The sequence below is a fragment of the Pygocentrus nattereri genome, chromosome 19 (genome assembly GCF_015220715.1).
Source record: "Pygocentrus nattereri isolate fPygNat1 chromosome 19, fPygNat1.pri, whole genome shotgun sequence".
In the NCBI taxonomy this organism is placed as follows: domain Eukaryota; kingdom Metazoa; phylum Chordata; class Actinopteri; order Characiformes; family Serrasalmidae; genus Pygocentrus; species Pygocentrus nattereri.
The window spans coordinates 36,757,768-36,778,320 of record NC_051229.1 but is presented as its reverse complement, the minus strand read 5'-3'; the positions used below and the strand labels follow the sequence as shown (position 1 = coordinate 36,778,320).

At 39.8% G+C, this 20,553-nt stretch overlaps 1 protein-coding gene across 2 annotated transcripts in view; it reads right to left on the bottom strand.

Annotated features, from left to right (window-relative positions):
• The window catches only part of dock10 (dedicator of cytokinesis 10), a 189,944-nt gene that overhangs the window by 149,704 nt on the left and 19,687 nt on the right, over positions 1-20,553 (bottom strand). Inside the window, exon 2 of one of the 2 annotated variants that reach the window (XM_017691862.2) lies at positions 10,368-10,403. The exons of the other annotated variant lie outside the window; for it this stretch is intronic. Coding sequence (XP_017547351.1) covers positions 10,368-10,403 — 36 coding nt within the window. The remainder of the gene's footprint in view (positions 1-10,367; positions 10,404-20,553) is intronic. 2 annotated transcript variants of the gene reach the window in all.

Below are 20,553 nucleotides of genomic sequence, written 5' to 3'. Positions count from 1 at the left end.
TATGGGATTATTTTAGAGATCAGTAAGGCTGCGTTAAGGTCTGGCTGGTATAGAACTATGGGATTATTTTAGAGATCAGTAAGGCTGCGTTAAGGTCTGGCTGGTATAGAACTATGGGATTATTTTAGAGATCAGTAAGGCTGCGTTATGGTCTGGCTGGTATAGAACTATGGGATTATTTTAGAGATCAGTAAGGCTGCGTTAAGGTCTGGCTGGTATAGAACTATGGGATTATTTTAGAGATCAGTAAGGCTGCGTTAAGGTCTGGCTGGTATAGAACTATGGGATTATTTTAGAGATCAGTAAGGCTGCGTTTAGGTCTGGCTGGTATAGAACTATGGGATTATTTTAGAGATCAGTAAGGCTGCGTTAAGGTCTGGCTGGTATAGAACTATGGGATTATTTTAGAGATCAGTAAGGCTGCGTTAAGGTCTGGCTGGTATAGAACTATGGGATTATTTTAGAGATCAGTAAGGCTGCGTTAAGGTCTGGCTGGTATAGAACTATGGGATTATTTTAGAGATCAGTAAGGCTGCGTTAAGGTCTGGCTGGTATAGAACTATGAGATTATTTTAGAGATCAGTAAGGCTGCGTTAAGGTCTGGCTGGTATAGAACTATGGGATTATTTTAGAGATCAGTAAGGCTGCGTTAAGGTCTGGCTGGTATAGAACTATGGGATTATTTTAGAGATCAGTAAGGCTGCGTTAAGGTCTGGTTGGTGTAGAACTATGGGATTATTTTAGAGATCAGTAAGGCTGCGTTAAGGTCTGGCTGGTATAGAACTATGGGATTATTTTAGAGATCAGTAAGGCTGCGTTAAGGTCTGGCTGGTATAGAACTATGGGATTATTTTAGAGATCAGTAAGGCTGCGTTATGGTCTGGCTGGTATAGAACTATGGGATTATTTTAGAGATCAGTAAGGTTGCGTTTAGGTCTGGCTGGTATAGAACTATGGGATTATTTTAGAGATCAGTAAGGCTGCGTTAAGGTCTGGCTGGTATAGAACTATGGGATTATTTTAGAGATCAGTAAGGTTGCGTTAAGGTCTGGCTGGTATAGAACTATGGGATTATTTTAGAGATCAGTAAGGCTGCGTTAAGGTCTGGCTGGTATAGAACTATGGGATTATTTTAGAGATCAGTAAGGCTGCGTTAAGGTCTGGCTGGTATAGAACTATGGGATTATTTTAGAGATCAGTAAGGCTGCGTTAAGGTCTGGCTGGTATAGAACTATGGGATTATTTTAGAGATCAGTAAAGCTGTGTTAAGGTCTGGTTGGTATAGAACTATGGGATTATTTTAGAGATCAGTAAAGCTGTGTTAAGTTCTGGTTGGTGTAGAACTATGGGATTATTTTAGAGATCAGTAAGGCTGCGTTAAGGTCTGGCTGGTATAGAACTATGGGATTATTTTAGAGATCAGTAAAGCTGTGTTAAGTTCTGGTTGGTGTAGAACTATGGGATTATTTTAGAGATCAGTAAGGCTGCGTTAAGGTCTGGCTGGTATAGAACTATGGGATTATTTTAGAGATCAGTAAGGCTGCGTTAAGGTCTGGCTGGTATAGAACTATGGGATTATTTTAGAGATCAGTAAGGCTGCGTTAAGGTCTGGCTGGTATAGAACTATGGGATTATTTTAGAGATCAGTAAAACTGTGTTAAGGTCTGGTTGGTGTAGAACTATGGGATTATTTTAGAGATCAGTAAGGCTGCGTTAAGGTCTGGCTGGTATAGAACTATGGGATTATTTTAGAGATCAGTAAGGCTGCGTTAAGGTCTGGCTGGTATAGAACTATGGGATTATTTTAGAGATCAGTAAAGCTGTGTTAAGGTCTGCTTGGTGTAGAACTATGGGATTATTTTAGGGGATAATAAAGCTGTGTTCAGATCTGGTTGGTATGTAATGATGGGATTATTTTAGAGAGTATTAAGAATTCAGTTCAGGACAGAAGTTAAGCCAGCAGAGAAAAGAAGTGAAGGGAGACCTCAGAAATGTGGCGTTTGTGGTGGATCTTGTGGTATATTCTGCATTGTGACACTGATGGAAGAAGTCAGCAAGTTGTTTCCTACAGATCAAAACTCAGTTAATGCCAAATAGTGCATTTGCACTGCAACATTTCTGGGCACATCTAGTTGTAGAAGGCCTTTTCTTATTATATAATAGTAAATATAATTACTTTTAAAAATAAGAAGAGTCATTTATAATGATATAATTACAGTCCAACTTTTTCTGACTAGATTTCTGACAAGTTTCAACTGAAAACTTTTTGAGAACTTTTTTTGAGATTTTTTTTTTTAATCTTTTGCTCTTTAGACATTCGCATCAACTTGTCTACAAGTGTGTTAGTCCTCTGGAACTGTGCAAAATAACGATGTGTTCTGATGAGTACTGTTAAAACTATAATGCAGTTGTCAGCAGGTCACACCTATTTCCTTTCACATTTCTGATGCCGTTTCTGTTTTTTGTACTCAAATCCCTCTGTCTGCTTTTGTTTCTCTCTCATTTCCTGCAGTTACGATACGGACTGTACTCTCTGCCTGGACTCAGTTTTCCCTCATATATCCAAACCCATTATAAAGTCTCCATTAATTACCTGTTTGGGGGACAATGGGTGAAGTGTGGGGCCGGACCCAGAGCGGTTCAGAGTCTGACCTACTTTAACAGAGCCAAAGGGAACTGTATACCTTACACAGATCTGCAGCCTACATGCTGCTGCCCCAAACAGAAAGAGCCATAGTCAGAACAAAAACCGCCGCACAACTAAATGATTTATGGTGTCACTTAAACGCCATATGATGTTTACGACGTGACAGAACACCAAACCAAAGCAAGTCATGCTAAGTGGATTAGAACTCATTGTGCTTTTTCTACTCCAAACTGACATCTTCTCGGTCCATTTCCATCCTGAATGGCAGCAGATGACTTTCAGGCAACCAACAAGTTCAGAAGAATTTCCATAAAGGACACAGAAAGAGAAAAAGAGCCACGCTCCTTGCTCGCAGGGCTCTTTTGTCCCGTGTTGACTCTGAGATTGGGTAATTAGATCCAGACTGAAAATGAAGCTGATGGCTGTAACTGGGCGCACGGCCACCGCTGCTATGAAAGGGAACCTGGTGTGGACAGGAAAGCAGAACAGGAGAAAAATGGAGTACTGAGAGAATGATGTGTTCAATACGTGTGTTCATTCAAGGAGCTTTCTGCGTAATTAAATGGTTACGATGTAAACAAAGACGTTCAGAGTGGTTTGGTGTGAAAAGAGACTTGCAGAGCCAGAACTGTTCACAGTGGTGGTGATAGGAACCAGACGTCCCCCTCTAAAAGCTCCCTCACAGATAGCTACTAGATGAAATACTTATGAATTCACTGGCTGACATCTGAGACTTTGTCTTATGAAGGTTGTGCTGCATTAAATCCAAATAAACGGATGTTGGAACGGGGAGAAATCACAGGAATCTGGAAACTGAACTTTTGCTCTGGAGCAGTTGATCTGTTTTATAGCAATCTGGCCACTAAACGTCAATCAAATCCTTCTCACAGCACAAAACAACAGTCGTTCCATTAAACCTGCCTTTACATCCCAGGTGCCTTTTAAATTTACCCTATCCATTTCATATCCCTTTATAAGAGTAAAGGAGGGAGATTTGTCTGAACAGTACAGGATTCAACTGAGCAGTACAGTACTCAACTTACTGACAGCGAAGTCAGACGAGGGCACATTCACATGACTGTGGAGGCTTATGTAGACCTCAGTAGAAGCGCCAAAACCTCTGAGAGCCAGTATACTGGCATAATACTAGGCCTGGGTGATACAATGATTTAGCATAATCACAATTCATTGACAATGAGTACTGATGCTCTGTTCTTCAAACCAGTATTAGCAGCTAGGCTAGTACTGAAACCTTTCACATTATATTGCTGTTTTGATATTTTGCACATTGCCCTAGTAGCAGTAGCAGTAACCAAAAGCTCAAAATCATCAGAAATATTATTTCATATAGGCTTACTCTCATTTCCTATAGCTTGCTGTGTTCTTCAGGGTTTGAAATATTACTTAGATTTAAACTTGATATCAATTTGGTATATATCTAACAATAAGAAAATATATACTGATAAGATCTTTCACTGGACAAGCTTGCAGATAAAGAGCAGAAATAATGTCCTTTCAACCTATTTACACACTGCTTAGCATCTAAAACAGCGAACACGTATCTAAAATGTCTCATTATTATATGGTTCAAAGAATATTGTACGATTATATAGTTTATTTCTAGACTTTTTTTAGACAAATGTGTTTGATGGCAGTCGTGGGTTGGAGGTTAGGGAACCAGCTTCGTGACCGGAAGGTCAGCAGTTTGGGCTGACAGTATATGATGTCAGTATATGAACTCTCTCATAATGAGAAATAATCGATATATTGACCAGATTTACGATGTTTTGCTAAGATATCAGTGCAGTAGCGATGCACAATGATATTTAATCTATTAATAATTTAATATTTAATATAATCTTATCAGTATTTAAAGACAATTATTGAAAATACATGTAGGCATTATATCGATGCTTATGTTTGATCAATATTTCGACCTAAAGTTTGATGATGCACTGTTGCATGCATGTAAATGCCTTTGTAGTTTACCCCAAAAATATTGGACATTAATATTGTATCGTTTCATCCCTGACTGCAGCTTTTTCACAGAAAATGTAGATTCTTTTTCACAACCCCAGCAGAGCGGCTAACGCTGCCACAGCCTTCAGAGAACCTTTCCTAAGCCGGACAGAGCCCGAGAGGGGTGACACAGCTGCACTGAAGACTTTTCCTTATGGCTTCTTTGGGATACATTATTTTCCTTCTTCCTTTCACCCACTATTTTTCTCTCGCCTTCCCTGTTTTAAACCCCCCTCACCCTCATCCCCCCCCCACACTCCTCAACTTTAGCACTCATTCTTTTAGCAGATCCATGCTAAGTGCTTGCCAACACGGACCGTTCGCTGCCAAAGGATCCACAGACGGAAGGCAAATCCAGCACACACAAACCTTTCCAAAACAGGCCTTTTGCACGACAAGCCACTTGTTTTTGTTTATTCTAATTGTTGGCATGACTTCTGATTTAGCATTTCCCGGAGCGTGTGAGCTGTTGAGCATTCCCTCTGCATTCTTAGGGGCTTGTCTTCCGATTGATTGGTGTGAAACCCTCTGTTGTCTCCTGGCAGGAAATGAGGATGGTTGAGACTCATTGGAAGTGTTTATAATCTGTAGCCTGTTTATTTATGAGAGGGGCTTATGGGAGAGTGGCACATGGAGCGTGATAACAGTGTGCAGTTGGCGAGGATCGGCACATGCCATCACATAGGCTCTATGAATTATTATTAAATGGACAGTTCCGGTTCTAAAACTCTGACTGGCTGAGCCACCGGGAGGCTATACATACTGTGTGCACAAAACCTTGACACATGAAAGCAGTTTACTTGTGCAGTTAATTCAGATGACAATAAATTAATTGTGCCAATATTAGGACGTAAAACCAATATCGATATTGGTGATAGGGATACTGATATCAATGGACGATACCCTGAAGCAATATCTGATGCACACGTGTACTGATGAAATGAACCACTGCCCTCTAGAGGTAATGAGGTAATGAGGAATTAGCCTTGGTTTAGCCTTTAGCATAGCATGGCTAAGCTGGCTTGTGTGTCAGATTACCTGCCTGAGGTGCAACTCCATAAACTCCATCATACAGTGGTGAGCTACTGTAGACTTTTGCTTCAACAAAGCCAAGAAATATGCAGCTCAGCTGCGGCTAATGACAGTATGAGCTATGCGATAATATTTACCAAACTCTAACAGAGTCTGATGCTCTGAGATGCAGCACGAGAGACAAATGACTTGAGAAATTTGGAAAACAGCATTCAGTTCCATTTTTGCCAAACCAAACACTGCTGGGTGTTTACATGCACAGATCACAAGTTTTTATATTGTTCAGTTCTGTTTTTAAAAATATTTTACCCGTAATTCACTTGTTAAATATGGTTCTAATTCTAATTATATAAATAGGTTTGTCTAAGCATCTCAGATATTAATTATCTCAAGCATACATTCATACAAAAACACACACACACACACACACATGCACACACACACACACACACACACACACACACACACACACACATATATATATATATATATAGTATCAGTATCAGTATCAGCCGATCATGTATCAAGGATAAGGTATCAGTATTGGTATCAGAAGAGAAAAAACTGTGGTATCAGTGCATCTCTAAAAATAAACACGAATACCAGAACAGTAAAAAGTGACATTATTTTATTCGCCCTCTGTTTCATTTCTGTGAAACTTTGCTGCCGACATGAACCCCTCTGACCAATCACAAGGATCAGAACCTCCAAAAGCAGCTCAAACTATGCTACAAACAATCGAGTCGAATGTGGAAGCACTTAAAGCTATGGCTTCCGAAAAGCTCTTCACACCACTCTCACTTTAACAAAATGGAAAGTAGCCCAGAGTCACCATCTGCCCGTTCTGTGAGAGAGGGAGCTGCATCTCCAAAAGCTCTGAGTGAAAGTGCTCCTAAAGTTTGTAGCTCCTCAACGAGATGGAGAATCGCTCCAATCCTCTTTTGCTTTTCTAAAATGTGAAGTATCCTGCATCCCCATTGGAGATGGGTTAGTTTTGTCTAGGGTGGCGGGTGATTATTTATGAGATCTGTGATTATAATCCAGTATGGATCTACTATGTCCGTAGTCTCTACAAGAATTACCTTCAATAATTTGCCGGAGTCAGAGCTCCCACAGTAAAAGCAGTCATAATTTTTCCATTATTTTTACCAGTTCCTGAAATTTGCATGTGCTGTAGGTTACCTCGCTGTACAATCAAATGCTTTTCTCTTACGTCTATCTTTCATATTCTCTCCCTCACACAAAGACAGACAGACTGGCTTTTATATGCAAGCAGTCAACCTCAGTAAGTGCTGCTTATTATAGAAGCTCTTGGGGCTTGGTGGAGCAATATAATACTATGAATGGAGCTGCCGCTCATGTGTGGAAGTATGTGCATCCATGAAAGATTAACGCTGCCCCAGTGATCGAGCGCTGGCAGATGGTGCCCCCACCTAGATGGCCATGTGCTGCCAGTGCCCTGTGGGTCTGTGAGTATTAGTGGGCTAAAGCTAATGCGCTCGTCAGGGTCGGGCACTGTAAGCCACAGGGGTCACTCCTGATCTCAAGGCCACAGTGTGATGTGTTGTGCTGACAAGCAAGAGCTCGCTGCAAGGTCTGGTGATAAAGGAAGCCACTGTTACTGGCATGAGAGGGATTCTGAGTGGTTTAACTTTCTAAGAGGGCTGCCGAGCTGGGCTCTGTGGCTGGCACCCAGCATGGTCCATGAAAGCACAATGAGCTGGGATGAAGGAATCGCTTCGATTCTCTCCTCTCAGTTAGCAAATGTAGACAGCTGAGATATTTAAGCTCCATCCACAAACATATTCCTTGATAGGGACCAAAAAGTGCCACTCGACAATATGTTCTGCATTTGTCAAACACTAGAAGGCGCTCCCGAACAAGTCCAACAATGAACAGGCTGCCATATAGCATATGTGCAAAATCATAGAGTGTAAATGCTAACCAATCAGCACTCAGTCGCAGTGTAGCTAACCATTCAGCACTCAGTAGCAGTGATGCTAACCAATCAGCACTCAGTAGTAATAGCAGTGATGCCAACCAATCAGGTCTCAGTAGCACTCATCAGCACTTAGTAGCATTGATGCTAACCAATCTGCACTCAGTATCAGTAATCAGCATTTAGTAGCAGTAATGCTAACCAATCAGGACTCAGTAGCAGCAATCAGCACTCGGTAGTAGTGATGCTAACCAATCTGGACTCAATAGCAGTAATCAGCACTCGGTAGCAGTGATGCTAACCAATCTGGACTCAGTAGCAGTAATCAGCACATAGTAGCAGTGATGCTAACCAATAAGGACTCAGTAGCAGTAATCAGCACATAGTAGCAGTGATGCTAACCAATAAGGACTCAGTAGCAGTAATCAGCACATAGTAGCAGTGATGCTAACCAATAAGGACTCAGTAGCAGTAATCAGCACTTAGTAGGAGTGATGCTAACCAATCAGCACACAGTAGCAGTAATCAGCACTCGGTAGCAGTGATGCTAACCAACCTGGACTCAGTAGCAGTAATCAGCATTTAGTATCAACGACGCTAACCAATTAGGACTCAGTAGCAGTAATCCACACTTAGTAGCAGTGAGGCTAACCAATCAGCACATAGTAGTAATCAGGACTTGGTAGCAGTGATGCTAACTAATCAGGACTCAGTAGCAGTAATCAGCACTTAGCAGTGATGCTAACCATTCAGGGCTCAGTAGCAGTAATCAGCACTTAGTAGCAGTGATGCTAACCAATCAGGTCTCAGTAGCAGTAATCAGCACTTAGTAGCAGTAATCAGCACTCAGTAGCAGTGATGCCAACCAATAAGGACTCAGTAGAAGTAATCAGCACTTAGTAGCAGTGATGCTAACCAATCAGGACTCAGTAGCAGTAATCTGCACTCGGTAGCAGTGATGCTAACCAATCTGGACTCAGTAGCAGTAATCAGCATTGAGTATCAGTGACACTAACCAATCAGGACTCAGTAGCAGTAATCCACACTTAGTAGCAGTGAGGCTAACCAATCAGCACATAGTAGTAGTAATCAGCACTTGGTAGCAGTGATGCTAACCAATCTGGACTCAGTAGCAGTAATCAGCATTTAGTATCAGTGACGCTAACAAATTAGGACTCAGTAGCAGTAATCCACACTTAGTAGCAGTGAGGCTAACCAATCAGCACATAGTAGTAGTAATCAGCACTTGGTAGCAGTGATGCTAACCAATCAGGACTCAGTAGCAGTAATCAGCACTCGGTAGTAGTGATGCTAACCAATCTGGACTCAGTAGCAGTAATCAGCATTTAGTATCAGTGACGCTAACAAATTAGGACTCAGTAGCAGTAATCAGCATTTAGTATCAACGACGCTAACCAATCAGGACTCAGTAGCAGTAATCCACACTTAGTAGCAGTGAGGCTAACCAATCAGCACATAGTAGTAGTAATCAGCACTTGGTAGCAGTGATGCTAACCAATCTGGTCTCAGTAGCAGTTATCAGCACTTAGCAGTGATGCTAACCATTCAGGGCTCAGAAGCAGTAATCAGCACTCAGTAGCAGTGATGCCAACCAATAAGGACTCAGTAGCAGTAATCAGCACTTGGTAGCAGTGATGCTAACCAATCAGGACTCAGTAGCAGTAATCAGCACTTAATAGCAATGATGCTAACCAATCAGGACTCAGTAGCAGTAATCCGCACTTAGTAGCAGTGATGCTAACCAATCAGGTCTCAGTAGCAGTAATCGGCACTTAGTAGCAGTGATGCTAACCAATCAGGTTTCAGTAGCAGTAATCTGCACTTGGTAGCAGTGACACTAACCAATCTGGACTCAGTAGCAGTAATCAGCACTCAGTAGCAGTGATGCTAACCAATCAGGACTCAGTAGCAGTAATCAGCACTCGGTAGCAGTGATGCTAACCAACCTGGACTCAGTAGCAGTAATCAGCATTTAGTATCAACGACGCTAACCAATTAGGACTCAGTAGCAGTAATCCACAGTTAGTGGCAGTGAGGCTAACCAATCAGCACATAGTAGAAGTAATCAGCACTCGGTAGCAGTGATGCTAACCAATCAGGGCTCAGTAGCAGTAATCCACACTTAGTAGCAGTGAGGCTAACCAATCAGCACATAGTAGTAGTAATCAGCACTCGGTAGCAGTGATGCTAACCAATTAGGACTCAGTAGCAGTAATCCACACTTAGTAGCAGTGAGGCTAACCAATCAGCACATAGTAGTAGTAATCAGCACTTGGTAGCAGTGATGCTAACCAATCAGGTCTCAGAAGCAGTAATCAGCACTTAGTAGCAGTAATCAGCACTCAGTAGCAGTGATGCCAACCAATAAGGACTCAGTAGCAGTAATCAGCACTTAGTAGCAGTGATGCTAACCAATCAGGACTCAGTAGCAGTAATCAGCACTTAGTAGCAGTGATGTTAACCAATCAGGACTCAGTAGCAGTAATCAGCACTTAGTAGCAGTGATGTTAACCAATCAGCACTCAGCAGCAGTAATCAGCGCTCAGTAGCAGTGATGCTAACCAATCAGGACTCAGTAGCAGTAATCAGCACTTAGTAGCAGTGATGTTAACCAATCAGCACTCAGTAGCAGTAATCAGCACATAGTAGCAGTGATGTTAACCAATCAGCACTCAGTAGCAGTAATCAGCGCTCAGTAGCAGTACTTACTGATCTTCTCCAAGAACACTCTGCTCCCCTGTGGCCCTGCAGAAGGTGAAGAAGGTGGTAAAATAACAGGTGGTTGTTATCTTTATGATTTGTCTTCTTGCAGTTTGAAGTGAATGAATATAAAATGTCATCTGAATGGAACATGACAAATGGACTCAGCCTTATTAAACAGGACATCCAGTTTACTTCTCCTGGCTGCATGACTGAATGTCTTTTACACCACATGTAAAAATAGACCATTTGGATTGTTCCCAAGTTTTAAACTAGGCCTGGAAAGAGTCAATCATCAGGCACCAGCTATGAGCTTAACAACCTTCAGTGATGCATAGAAGAATAATTTAACCCCTAAAACATGGATTAAGCCTAGTAGATAGACAGTAGATAAATACAGATATAGATAAATACAGACTGTAATTATACCATCACCCTATCTGGACTAAGCGGTTTGCGATGATGATTACTGTAATTATACAATGAAATGCTGCTGGGTAACACTCCATATATACACACACACCCACACCCACCCCAGTGTGGTCATTCCCCAGTGTAGATGCTCGTTGTTGTCTATGCAATAGTAATATAAATATATTTGTTAAGCAGTTTATTGATCCTACATGGGGAAATATGCAATTTCTCTGTCTAGTCTTGGACTAAACTGTATTGTCAATGGTGTTCCACCATGAAATATAGGTATATAGATGGACAGTATAGATACAGATAAATATAAATAGATATATGCAGGTTTTGATCCACAGTGTCATAATATTTCCCATATTTATTATACAGTACTGTGCGAAAGTCTTAGGCACCCAGGACATGTTTTCATTTATTGTGTAGTTTGTGTACATATTGTGTACATTTATATATATATATATATATATATATATATATATATATATATATATACATACACACACACACACATATATATATATATATATATATATATATATATAGTGTTTTTGTGTTTGTTTACCCATGTATCCCAGTATTACATGTAGTTATAAAGCAGCTCCTGGTTTGACCAATCAGTGCTTCAGTAAATTTTGCTCATGATGTAATTGATGATATTAACGAGTCTCTGTGGCGGCTGTGAAGGTGTCAAGGAAAAATATGGACACAAGAAATTCCTCTTACTTTTTATTGTTTGTATGTTTATTTGAATTATGAATATGACTTTATTCTAATGTATATTGTGATAATCTCAATGCTGAGGTAAATTGTTTAAAAATGTGCTTAGATGCCTAAAACTTTCGCACAGTACTGTAAATCTCTTATACCTATACATTCTATGTTCTATATGCATTGTATACATGTAATATGTCTCATTTTATAGCATATATGTATATGTTACATGTACATGTTCCACATCTTTAATATACATGCATGTACCTATATGTAATAATGTGTCTCATATGTATTGTGTGTGCATATATATATATATATATATATATATATATATATATATATATATATATATATATATATATATATATATATATAGTAATAATAATATGGCCCATTTGTGTTATTTAAGTAAGCACCTATATGTACCACTAAAATATATTTGTATTATATATTGCTGATGTTGGAACAAAACCTTGCATCTCCATTTTTGTTGTTTTTCAGTTCTTGTTATAATCTGAAAATGTCTGTTGTGTGCAAATTTTATGATTAATGGACCAAAACAAATGGCCCAAAATAATGTCTGGTTCCATTGACTTACATTAAAAGAAAAGTAGTTTTTTTTCCTTCTCCTGTAAAGTTACCAGTTGGCAGGTAAAAGGTTTTGTTCTGACAACAGTGGTATACACACACACACACACACACACACACATATAAATCTCACACAAATCTTGAAAGAAATCGTTTTGCTCCTTTATTTTGACAAATGAAACACACAGTCTGCCTCTCAGTACTGAGCCTGCTTCTCAGCCCTGCATGACCCCCCCCCCACTCAGCATTATAAAGACTACATCTCCCAGGGGCCCACTGTGTCACCACTGTGGGCTGTGACCTTGGTGTCAAAACTGCAGGTGCGAGACATCTCTGAACCATCAGTCCAACCTTGAACTGGAAGAGAGAGAGAGAGAGAGATAAAGAAAAGAGCGAGAGAGAAAAGACAAGAATCTGTTCTGTGTGTCTGCACAATCCCCTCAGTCTAAAGAGACGCACAGTTCCAACAACAATGACAGCAGTCTGGGTTTGGGGGCAAATGCAGATGTGGTGTATGTCTCTGTATTTCTGAGCGAGGCTCTGATGGTAAAATGTGTGCGTGTTCTGTGAGGCTCCTGATCTCATATTCAGCACACAGCGGCCGCACAGGGGGCGGAATGGCGGTAGCAGCATGCTGGACCCTCCTACTCAGGAATGCAGCAGGCCCTTAGAGAACGGAGGAATTCGTTTAAAGAGAGCGGAGAGACTGCGGGACTATTAATACGCTCGCCGGGCAGATTCCCTCCCCAGCACGTCCCTCCCACTCCCCCCGACACTGCAGGAGCCGCCCAGAGCCCGGGGTTGAAAACTAAGCTAAAGGCTGCAAGAACTTCTTGAAAATGTAGGTTTTGTCCATTTTCCAAAAATCTTCGCCAAAAACATCTCTCTTTCCACACAAACACAGCAAAAAGAGCTCACATGAAAATCCTGGTGTAATAATACCAGCAACACTTCATAATAACAAGTTATAATAAACTTGATTGTTATGCATTTGTTCGTTGAGTGCTGTTGTTAATAATTATGCAATAGTCACATTAATAAATGGTACAATTTGAATGATCAACTGTTTACTTAGTGACATACAAACAATTAATAATTATTTTAAATTGTAAAAGTATAGCCATTAAAACAGTTTGTTAATAATGATTTTGGCCATTTGACTCAACTCATAAATTATACAAATTTAAAAATATGCATTTACTTAATTACATCTACAAACATATCTACATAATAGATGATTAAGAGGTTGTTTACTATCTTGCTAAATTGTGATTCATCGGTTTTTCCTATTTTTTTCCCCTAATCCTATTTTAACACTAATCAATAACTGGAACCCTATTATAATGTGGCTTTATATTTATATTATATTAATAAAGATATTTGTATTACATTTAACTATGATATAAATATAATGCATATTCATACATCATTAAAGTGAATAGTTAATCATTTAAATGGAAGCACAAGTGACAATTATGTAACTGTTGGCTATCATTAACTTACTTTTAGATCATAATTAAGTTGCTATTTAAAGTTTTGTCCTTACTTTTCATAAATGTCACATGGTTTAAGGCAGAACATTCAAGCCTGGGTACTGAACAAACAGCGCATCGCATCTCACACAGGTTTAAACATCCTGCCCGAAAATAAAAGCTTCAAAATGTGAACAAAACCCATGATGAGGCTGATGATGTTGCTATGGCCACGTCATTGTCCCAGAAACGCCCCCGAGTCCCCAACACACAGAGAAGCTGTGGTTTACAGTTTTCCCCTTCATTTGAATTTTCTGACTTTGGTTAGTGACTGAAGAGATCTTCAGAAACACTGAGTCATCTGTTTTAAAGTTTAAACGCCCCCAGCCAAATGACGCGTTTTGTTGATTTTCTAAGTGAAGCTAAGTTGTTAAATCTTCTACACTTAAATGTGGCATTTTTCCTGCACAATTTCCATTGATTTGCTCAGTTTAACATATCAAAATGAATAAAATAATAAAATAGAAAATATATATCTATGTGCTATATAATATATAATGTGCTATATAATATATAATGTGCTATAACTATTGCACAGGCCACATTTTATATTTGTCATTTCCCCCAGTGTGTCTCTGTAGAGGAAGTGTTCACTTATTTAAACCTATTTAAAGAGGATCAACAACAACATGGAATTTGACCAGGGGCGACTAAACTTTTGCATGCGGCCGCGTTTTTGCATGTTCACCCCATTTAAATGAACTCAGCACAGTACTGTTTGAGTCAGACACCTCCGCTCTACCGGTTAATGAAAAGTAAAGCTAAATTCAGTTATAAACATGTTCGTTAACCCTCAACTGTTAAGCACAGAGAACAAATGCAAGTTATTGATTCAGTTCTGTGTTTAACAGCCTTGTGAGTGTGAGAACGAGAAAGAGAAAGGAAGAGAGATAAGGAGAGAGATTAACCTTTAGAGGTCTATAGTTATTGCTGCTGTAAAATAAATAAATAAATAAATAAATAAAAACTGACAATCATGTCAGTAAAGCACTGTTTGACTAAAATTACTGGAGGGTAAAGTTACAATCTGAAATATCATAAAATATGCAGCTGATGTTTTTCATCAGAATTATTTGCTTATTTCAATACACCATGCAATACTGGGCTCATACAACAACAATGAAATATAATGATTTTATTAAAAGGAATTTGATGAACAGTTTTTTATTAGGCCAACCATAAAATATTAACGTTTTAAGCTAAAAAAGCTGTCAAATTAATGAATATAAACCAAAATGTGGAAATGACAGACACCTACATGTGGCCTAATGACATCACAAATCTACTTATCTGTTGTTTTTTTACTGAGTCAGTGTGAAAAACAAAGCACAAACCTCCCCGAGTTCCAGTCTGCAGATGGTTTGTGCTTTATCTGCAGTTCTATCTGTATCTGTAGGTTTGAGTCTGCATAGCTGACATTTGTCCAGTTCTTCTGCAGTCAGGAAACACCAAAAACAGCCCAAATGTAAAGGGTGATTTTGTATTTTCCGATTAAAATCTTCATAAAATATTCTCCTCTTCTGCTTACAAACATGCACATTTCTCCACTTGCTGCAATGAGCTATGAACTAGAAACAATTCATATAAAATTACAGAGTGCTTCTGTTTTTGCCTGTGATGGGGGTGGGGGGGGGGGGGTGGGGGTTCAGTGCAGGCGTCCCTGAATAGATCCCACCATTCTGACCTCTGAAGCCACTTTAGCTATTGTGAAAGAGAACATGAGGACAAAATGTGCCAGTCTATGCTGAAGTGTAGGTGTGTGTGTGGCCAGGCTATAAGGACTTCAGGTGTCAACATTTTTGGGGGTAAAATGACATAAAAATGAACTAGAGCGGCCTTCCCACGTGCGTCTATAGCGGAACACCAGAGCTGTACGAACAGAAAACACCACATTCTATAATATGTAAAACACGTGGACATGGATTTGGGTCTCACGTCAAGCAGTCTGATGTTTCTCCAGCAGTGGGTGCTATTAGCACACAAGTAGTTTTAGTGTTCATCATTTAAAGAGAAGAAGCAGCTGTGAACCCACACCAGCAGGATGGGCTGGCAACTTTAACAACCAGAGGAAAAAAAAGCTAATTACCAAAAAATATATTTTCTTTCTATTTTCCTTTCTATTTACAAATGTTAAAAAGCATCTCAGCTAAAGATTGTGTAGACATATGTCAAGTTTCAGCCTTTTTCTCCTTCAGCAGAAAAACCGAAAGCACCGCTTTTGACTATTTTCATTTTTTCCCAAAACTCTTTGGTGGGCAAAATTTCGGTGCATCTCTAGAAAAAGCTGCAGTCTTCAAAGAATTAAAGCAATGTTGAATAAATCTTTCGAGTGAATGTGTATTTGTCTTGTTTTTCACTCTTGTCATCACATCCCAAGCTCCGCCCACCTCTCCCCCATGTTCAACTTTGCTGGACTTCGGATTACTGGCCCCGCCTTCCATCACCAGGACCTCATCTGCCCTTGGGTTTAAAAGCTGCCTTCTGACCTTTAGTCTCTGCGATTTTTACAGAATTCTCAGCCGTGTTTTGCTGTAATTTTGCCTTCTAGATTAGAACTTTGTCTGTAGCCTTATGTCTTGTAAGCCTGCTTGTTCTCCTTTGTCGTGTTTCCTGTATGTTTTTTGTCTGCTATTAAAAGTCACCGCATTTGCATCCACTCTTCATCACTTGTGACATAAGCTTTTAATAAACTCTACACTCACACTGGCTGGACAGCCCTGTGTTGGGTTCAGACCTGTCGTCTGTCAGAACAAGCGTGTTAATCCTTAAATCTGGTCGATTTAATCATGAGGAAAGTGACAAACACAACAATGTTGTGGGGAGAGAATTAGAGTAATTATGCAAGCCTGCAGAACAGACGCATACTGAAAACTGAAAAAGTGATAGAGCATTCAAGCAGCATTCAAACGTTCATAATGTCCGCAAGCATCAAATATATTACATCATTTCAGTTTACTCACACCGATGAGCAAGAGTCAGAGACCATTCATCATTTAGTTCTCAAAACAGCCATAAAGCATAAGTGATTTATTTTTCAGGAGATATTTCTGAGAAGATCAGATTTAAGATAATCCACTTGCATAATAAGGTCAAATGAGAACAAGTGAAAAAAACCCGGAGTTCAAAAACTGATTAAAAGCTACAGAGAGAATATATCCTAACAACCACCTGGAAGAGCTGGTTGACACCAAAACTGCCCCCATCAGATAAACAGCACTGAAAGCTTTCATCTTTGAGAGAGAGGAGAAAATCAAGCTGCTTCAGATCTGAAAACATCCACAGGTGTTTCTGTCCATCCCTCCACTGTGAGGAGACCACTCAGTGCTGTGGGTCTGAAAGGACGTGTAGCTGATCAAGAAGAACCTCACTGAGAAAAGGAGACGGACACATCAAACAAAGAAGCTGAACAATGGACTGACCACTCCACTCCACAAGTCCAGACCTCAACACCACTGAACGGGTTTAATTATTTCAGAAAATGATCGACCAGCTTCTGAGACTGAACTTTGGAGGACTGTCTGCAGATTATTTTGACGAGTGGACACACTAAACACTGCTGTGATTTTCTGTTAAATATGATTTCTGCTTTTTTTCACACGCTGAAAAATGAGCAACTTGTACTTAATGGCTGAAAATGAATGGTGGTCTCTGACTTTCACATGTGTGAGATCAGTGAAGAGGCGAGAGCAGCGTGTGGCACCAGACCCCTCTCTGAGATCACACACGGTTCGAACACTGGAGTAATTCAGCACACACGCGTGCACACAGCCTGTCACCACTCAGCAGCTCAGCTCTCACAGACTCTCTTCACTCTCTCTGTCCTTCCCTCTCTCCCCTGAACCAACCATTCACTCCCCAACACACACACACATACACACACACACACGTTTGTCTTGCTATACATATGAGGACATCCATAGGTTTCTATTGGTTTCTACAGTAGCTAAATAATACTTACACCTAAACCTAAACCTAACCCTTACCTTAAATTCAGTTTCCAAAAGGCACATTTTCTGCTCTTTTAGTTTTGAAATAAAAAAAAGAATTATGGTGAAAACAAGACATGCTCAAATGAGGACCAGCAAAATGTCCTCACTTGAGCAAAACTTTCATGTAATCCTATCATAGTGAGTCCTCACAAGTATAGCAATACAGGAACACACACACACACACACACACACACACAGACACTGCTGTCTGAGATTCGGCCCTTGCTGGTTTATCTAACATGAGTGACATCATTAAAACCAGCAGCACAAAAAATGCTCACAGCTGGATAATGTGTGTGTGTGTGTGCGTGTGTGTGTGTGTCCTGTAGAACAGTAAGAACAAACTAAAAAACCTAACAGCCAATGTTATTTATTTTTCTAACAGTTCTTAACTTTATGAGCCATATCGCTTATCAGTGTTCAAAGCAATAAAGACTTGTGGGTCAGACCTTAAAGGGCCCATATCATGCAAAAGGGGCAGTCGTGGGGTGGAGGTTAGGGAACTGGCCCAACTTCACGGATGGGTTAAATGTGGAGGTGAAATTTCCCCATTGTGGGACTAATAAGTATCACTTAAACTTTAAAACAAATCCTCTTCACTTCATAGGAAAGACTTTAAAGTAATGTGTAAACATTGTTTCAAACACATCTCCCAGTCCATACAGACCATATCACTGTTGTTGGAAGAAAACCTTGTATCTCCAAAATGATAACTTTACAGGAGAAGGAAAAAACGTGCTTTAGTTTTAATGTAAATCAATAGAACCAGACCACATTTTTGGTCATTCCGTTTATTCCATTCATCATGAAATTTGCATATATTGTAAAGGGTAACAGATATTTTCAAATTATGTCAAATATTGAAAAACGTCAAAAATGGAGATATAAGGTTTTATAACATCATTTATTTATGTTTTTGGGTCATGCAAGTACCTTAATCCATCAAAACACCCATAAAGCTTTATCTGGAATGTCAGTATATTGGTATTACAAAGGCCTATCCAGCAATAGTGGTCAGCAAGCACAGCCCTACTGGACAGCAGACATAACATTAATGGTTATTAGTTCCAATCATGTATTATGATTAGTTGATCTGACAAACAGCACCTTTTTCATCATCCCTGAATTACTCCTCTGACTGTTGACTGCTAAGTTAAAAACAATGTCACAAACAATGTTTGGGGCTTCTTTGCTTTACTTTTGTCTTTACTGTGTAATAGAACAACCAACGTTCATCTCATTGCTGTTTGTGTTTTCATCCCAATGTGACAACACAAACACAAACAAAAGGTTTGTTAAAAAGGATGTCATGGAATTCAGATGGTCAATAGAGCTGGCCAAAGTTAAATGGTAAGCATTGACCCACACATGAGATGACCTCATTTTTCTTCAAGTGCCAACCAGAGACACACACATGGCTCAAAGACACAGAGGTCTGCAATTGTCATTGACAGTGAAGCAGGGAGGGGGGGGGGCTGGATAGAGCTGCAAAAAGCTGAACAAAGCAATCAGAACATGGGAAGTGATGACAGTAATACTGGGACTGTGTGGCCATCTGAGGATCACAGGACAGTGAGGACTGAAGAACAAAGTGAGGACCACAAGACAAAATGAGAACTTCAGGAAAAAAATGATGATTGAAAGATAATGTGAGAACCAGAGGACAAAATTAGGACTATAACACAAAGTGAGGACCATAGGACAAATTGAGATATGTAGAACAAAGTGACAACTAAAGGACAAAGTGAAGACCATTGAACAAAATTATGACTGTAGTACAAAATGAGGACTGCTAGACAAAATGAGGACTGTAGGACAAAGTGAGGATTGAGGGATAAAGTGAGGATGATAAGACAAAATGAGGACTGTAGGGAAAAAATGAAAACTGAAAGACAAATTGAGGACCATAGGACAAATTGAAAAGTGTAGGACAAAGTAATAACTGTAGTACAAATTGAGGACGGCAAGACAACGTGAGAACAATAGGGAAAAAAGAGGACTGTAGGACAAAGTGAGGACCACAGGACAAAATGTTGACTATAGGACAAAGTGAGGACCACAGAACAAAATGTTGACTATAGGACAAAGTGAGGACCACAGAACAAAATGTGGACTATAGGACAAAGTGAAGGCCACAGGACAAAATGAGGAATGAAGGACAAAATGAGGACTATAGGACAAAATAAGGACTGTAGAACAAAGTGAGGACCATAGAACAAGGTGAGGAATGTAAGACAAGTTTAAGACCATAGGATAAAATAATGATTGAAGGACAATCTGTAGACTGCAGGGCAAAGTGAGAACTATAGGGCTAAAGGACAAAGAAGCCTGGACTTTATAAATAGAAAAATAATTCTGTGTGTGTCTGAACATTGCCTCTCATTCTGTGTCAATCTTTAGTCATTAAAATAGTCTTTCACAGGTAATGTCTCAGAAGGCCATTTTAGAGTAAAGTACAGTAATTGGAGACTATAACCTTAAAAGGAGCCAGTACAAACCCACACTCTCTGCTAATTAAAACTACTTGTGGGTGTGTATGTGTGCTGGGGGGATACAAAAGCAATGTCCTGAAAATTTATGTGGTTACATAAAACTGTTTTGGCCCACTCTTCCTAAAAGACTTCTTATGTAAGCGGATGGAAGCGGCAGTGATAGCTCTGGCTCATCCATATTGCATCTCCATCTGAGAAGCAAACTGTTGCTCTGCTTTCTAACAGCTGGGAGAGGTTAAGACAATGTCCCTTGTGTCCTTCTGCATCATTTATGACCTCATTTCAGACGTGCAGCGTGTTACTTTTGCCTTTTTTTCCACAGAACAACACACATGACTGGTTTTGTATGAAAATTCTAAGTGAATATCTACAGTAACTGTAACAAACAGTATGGAGGATGAACTGTGCATGTCTGACTGCACAGGATCACATTCTCTCTCTGAGTTAGAACACAGAT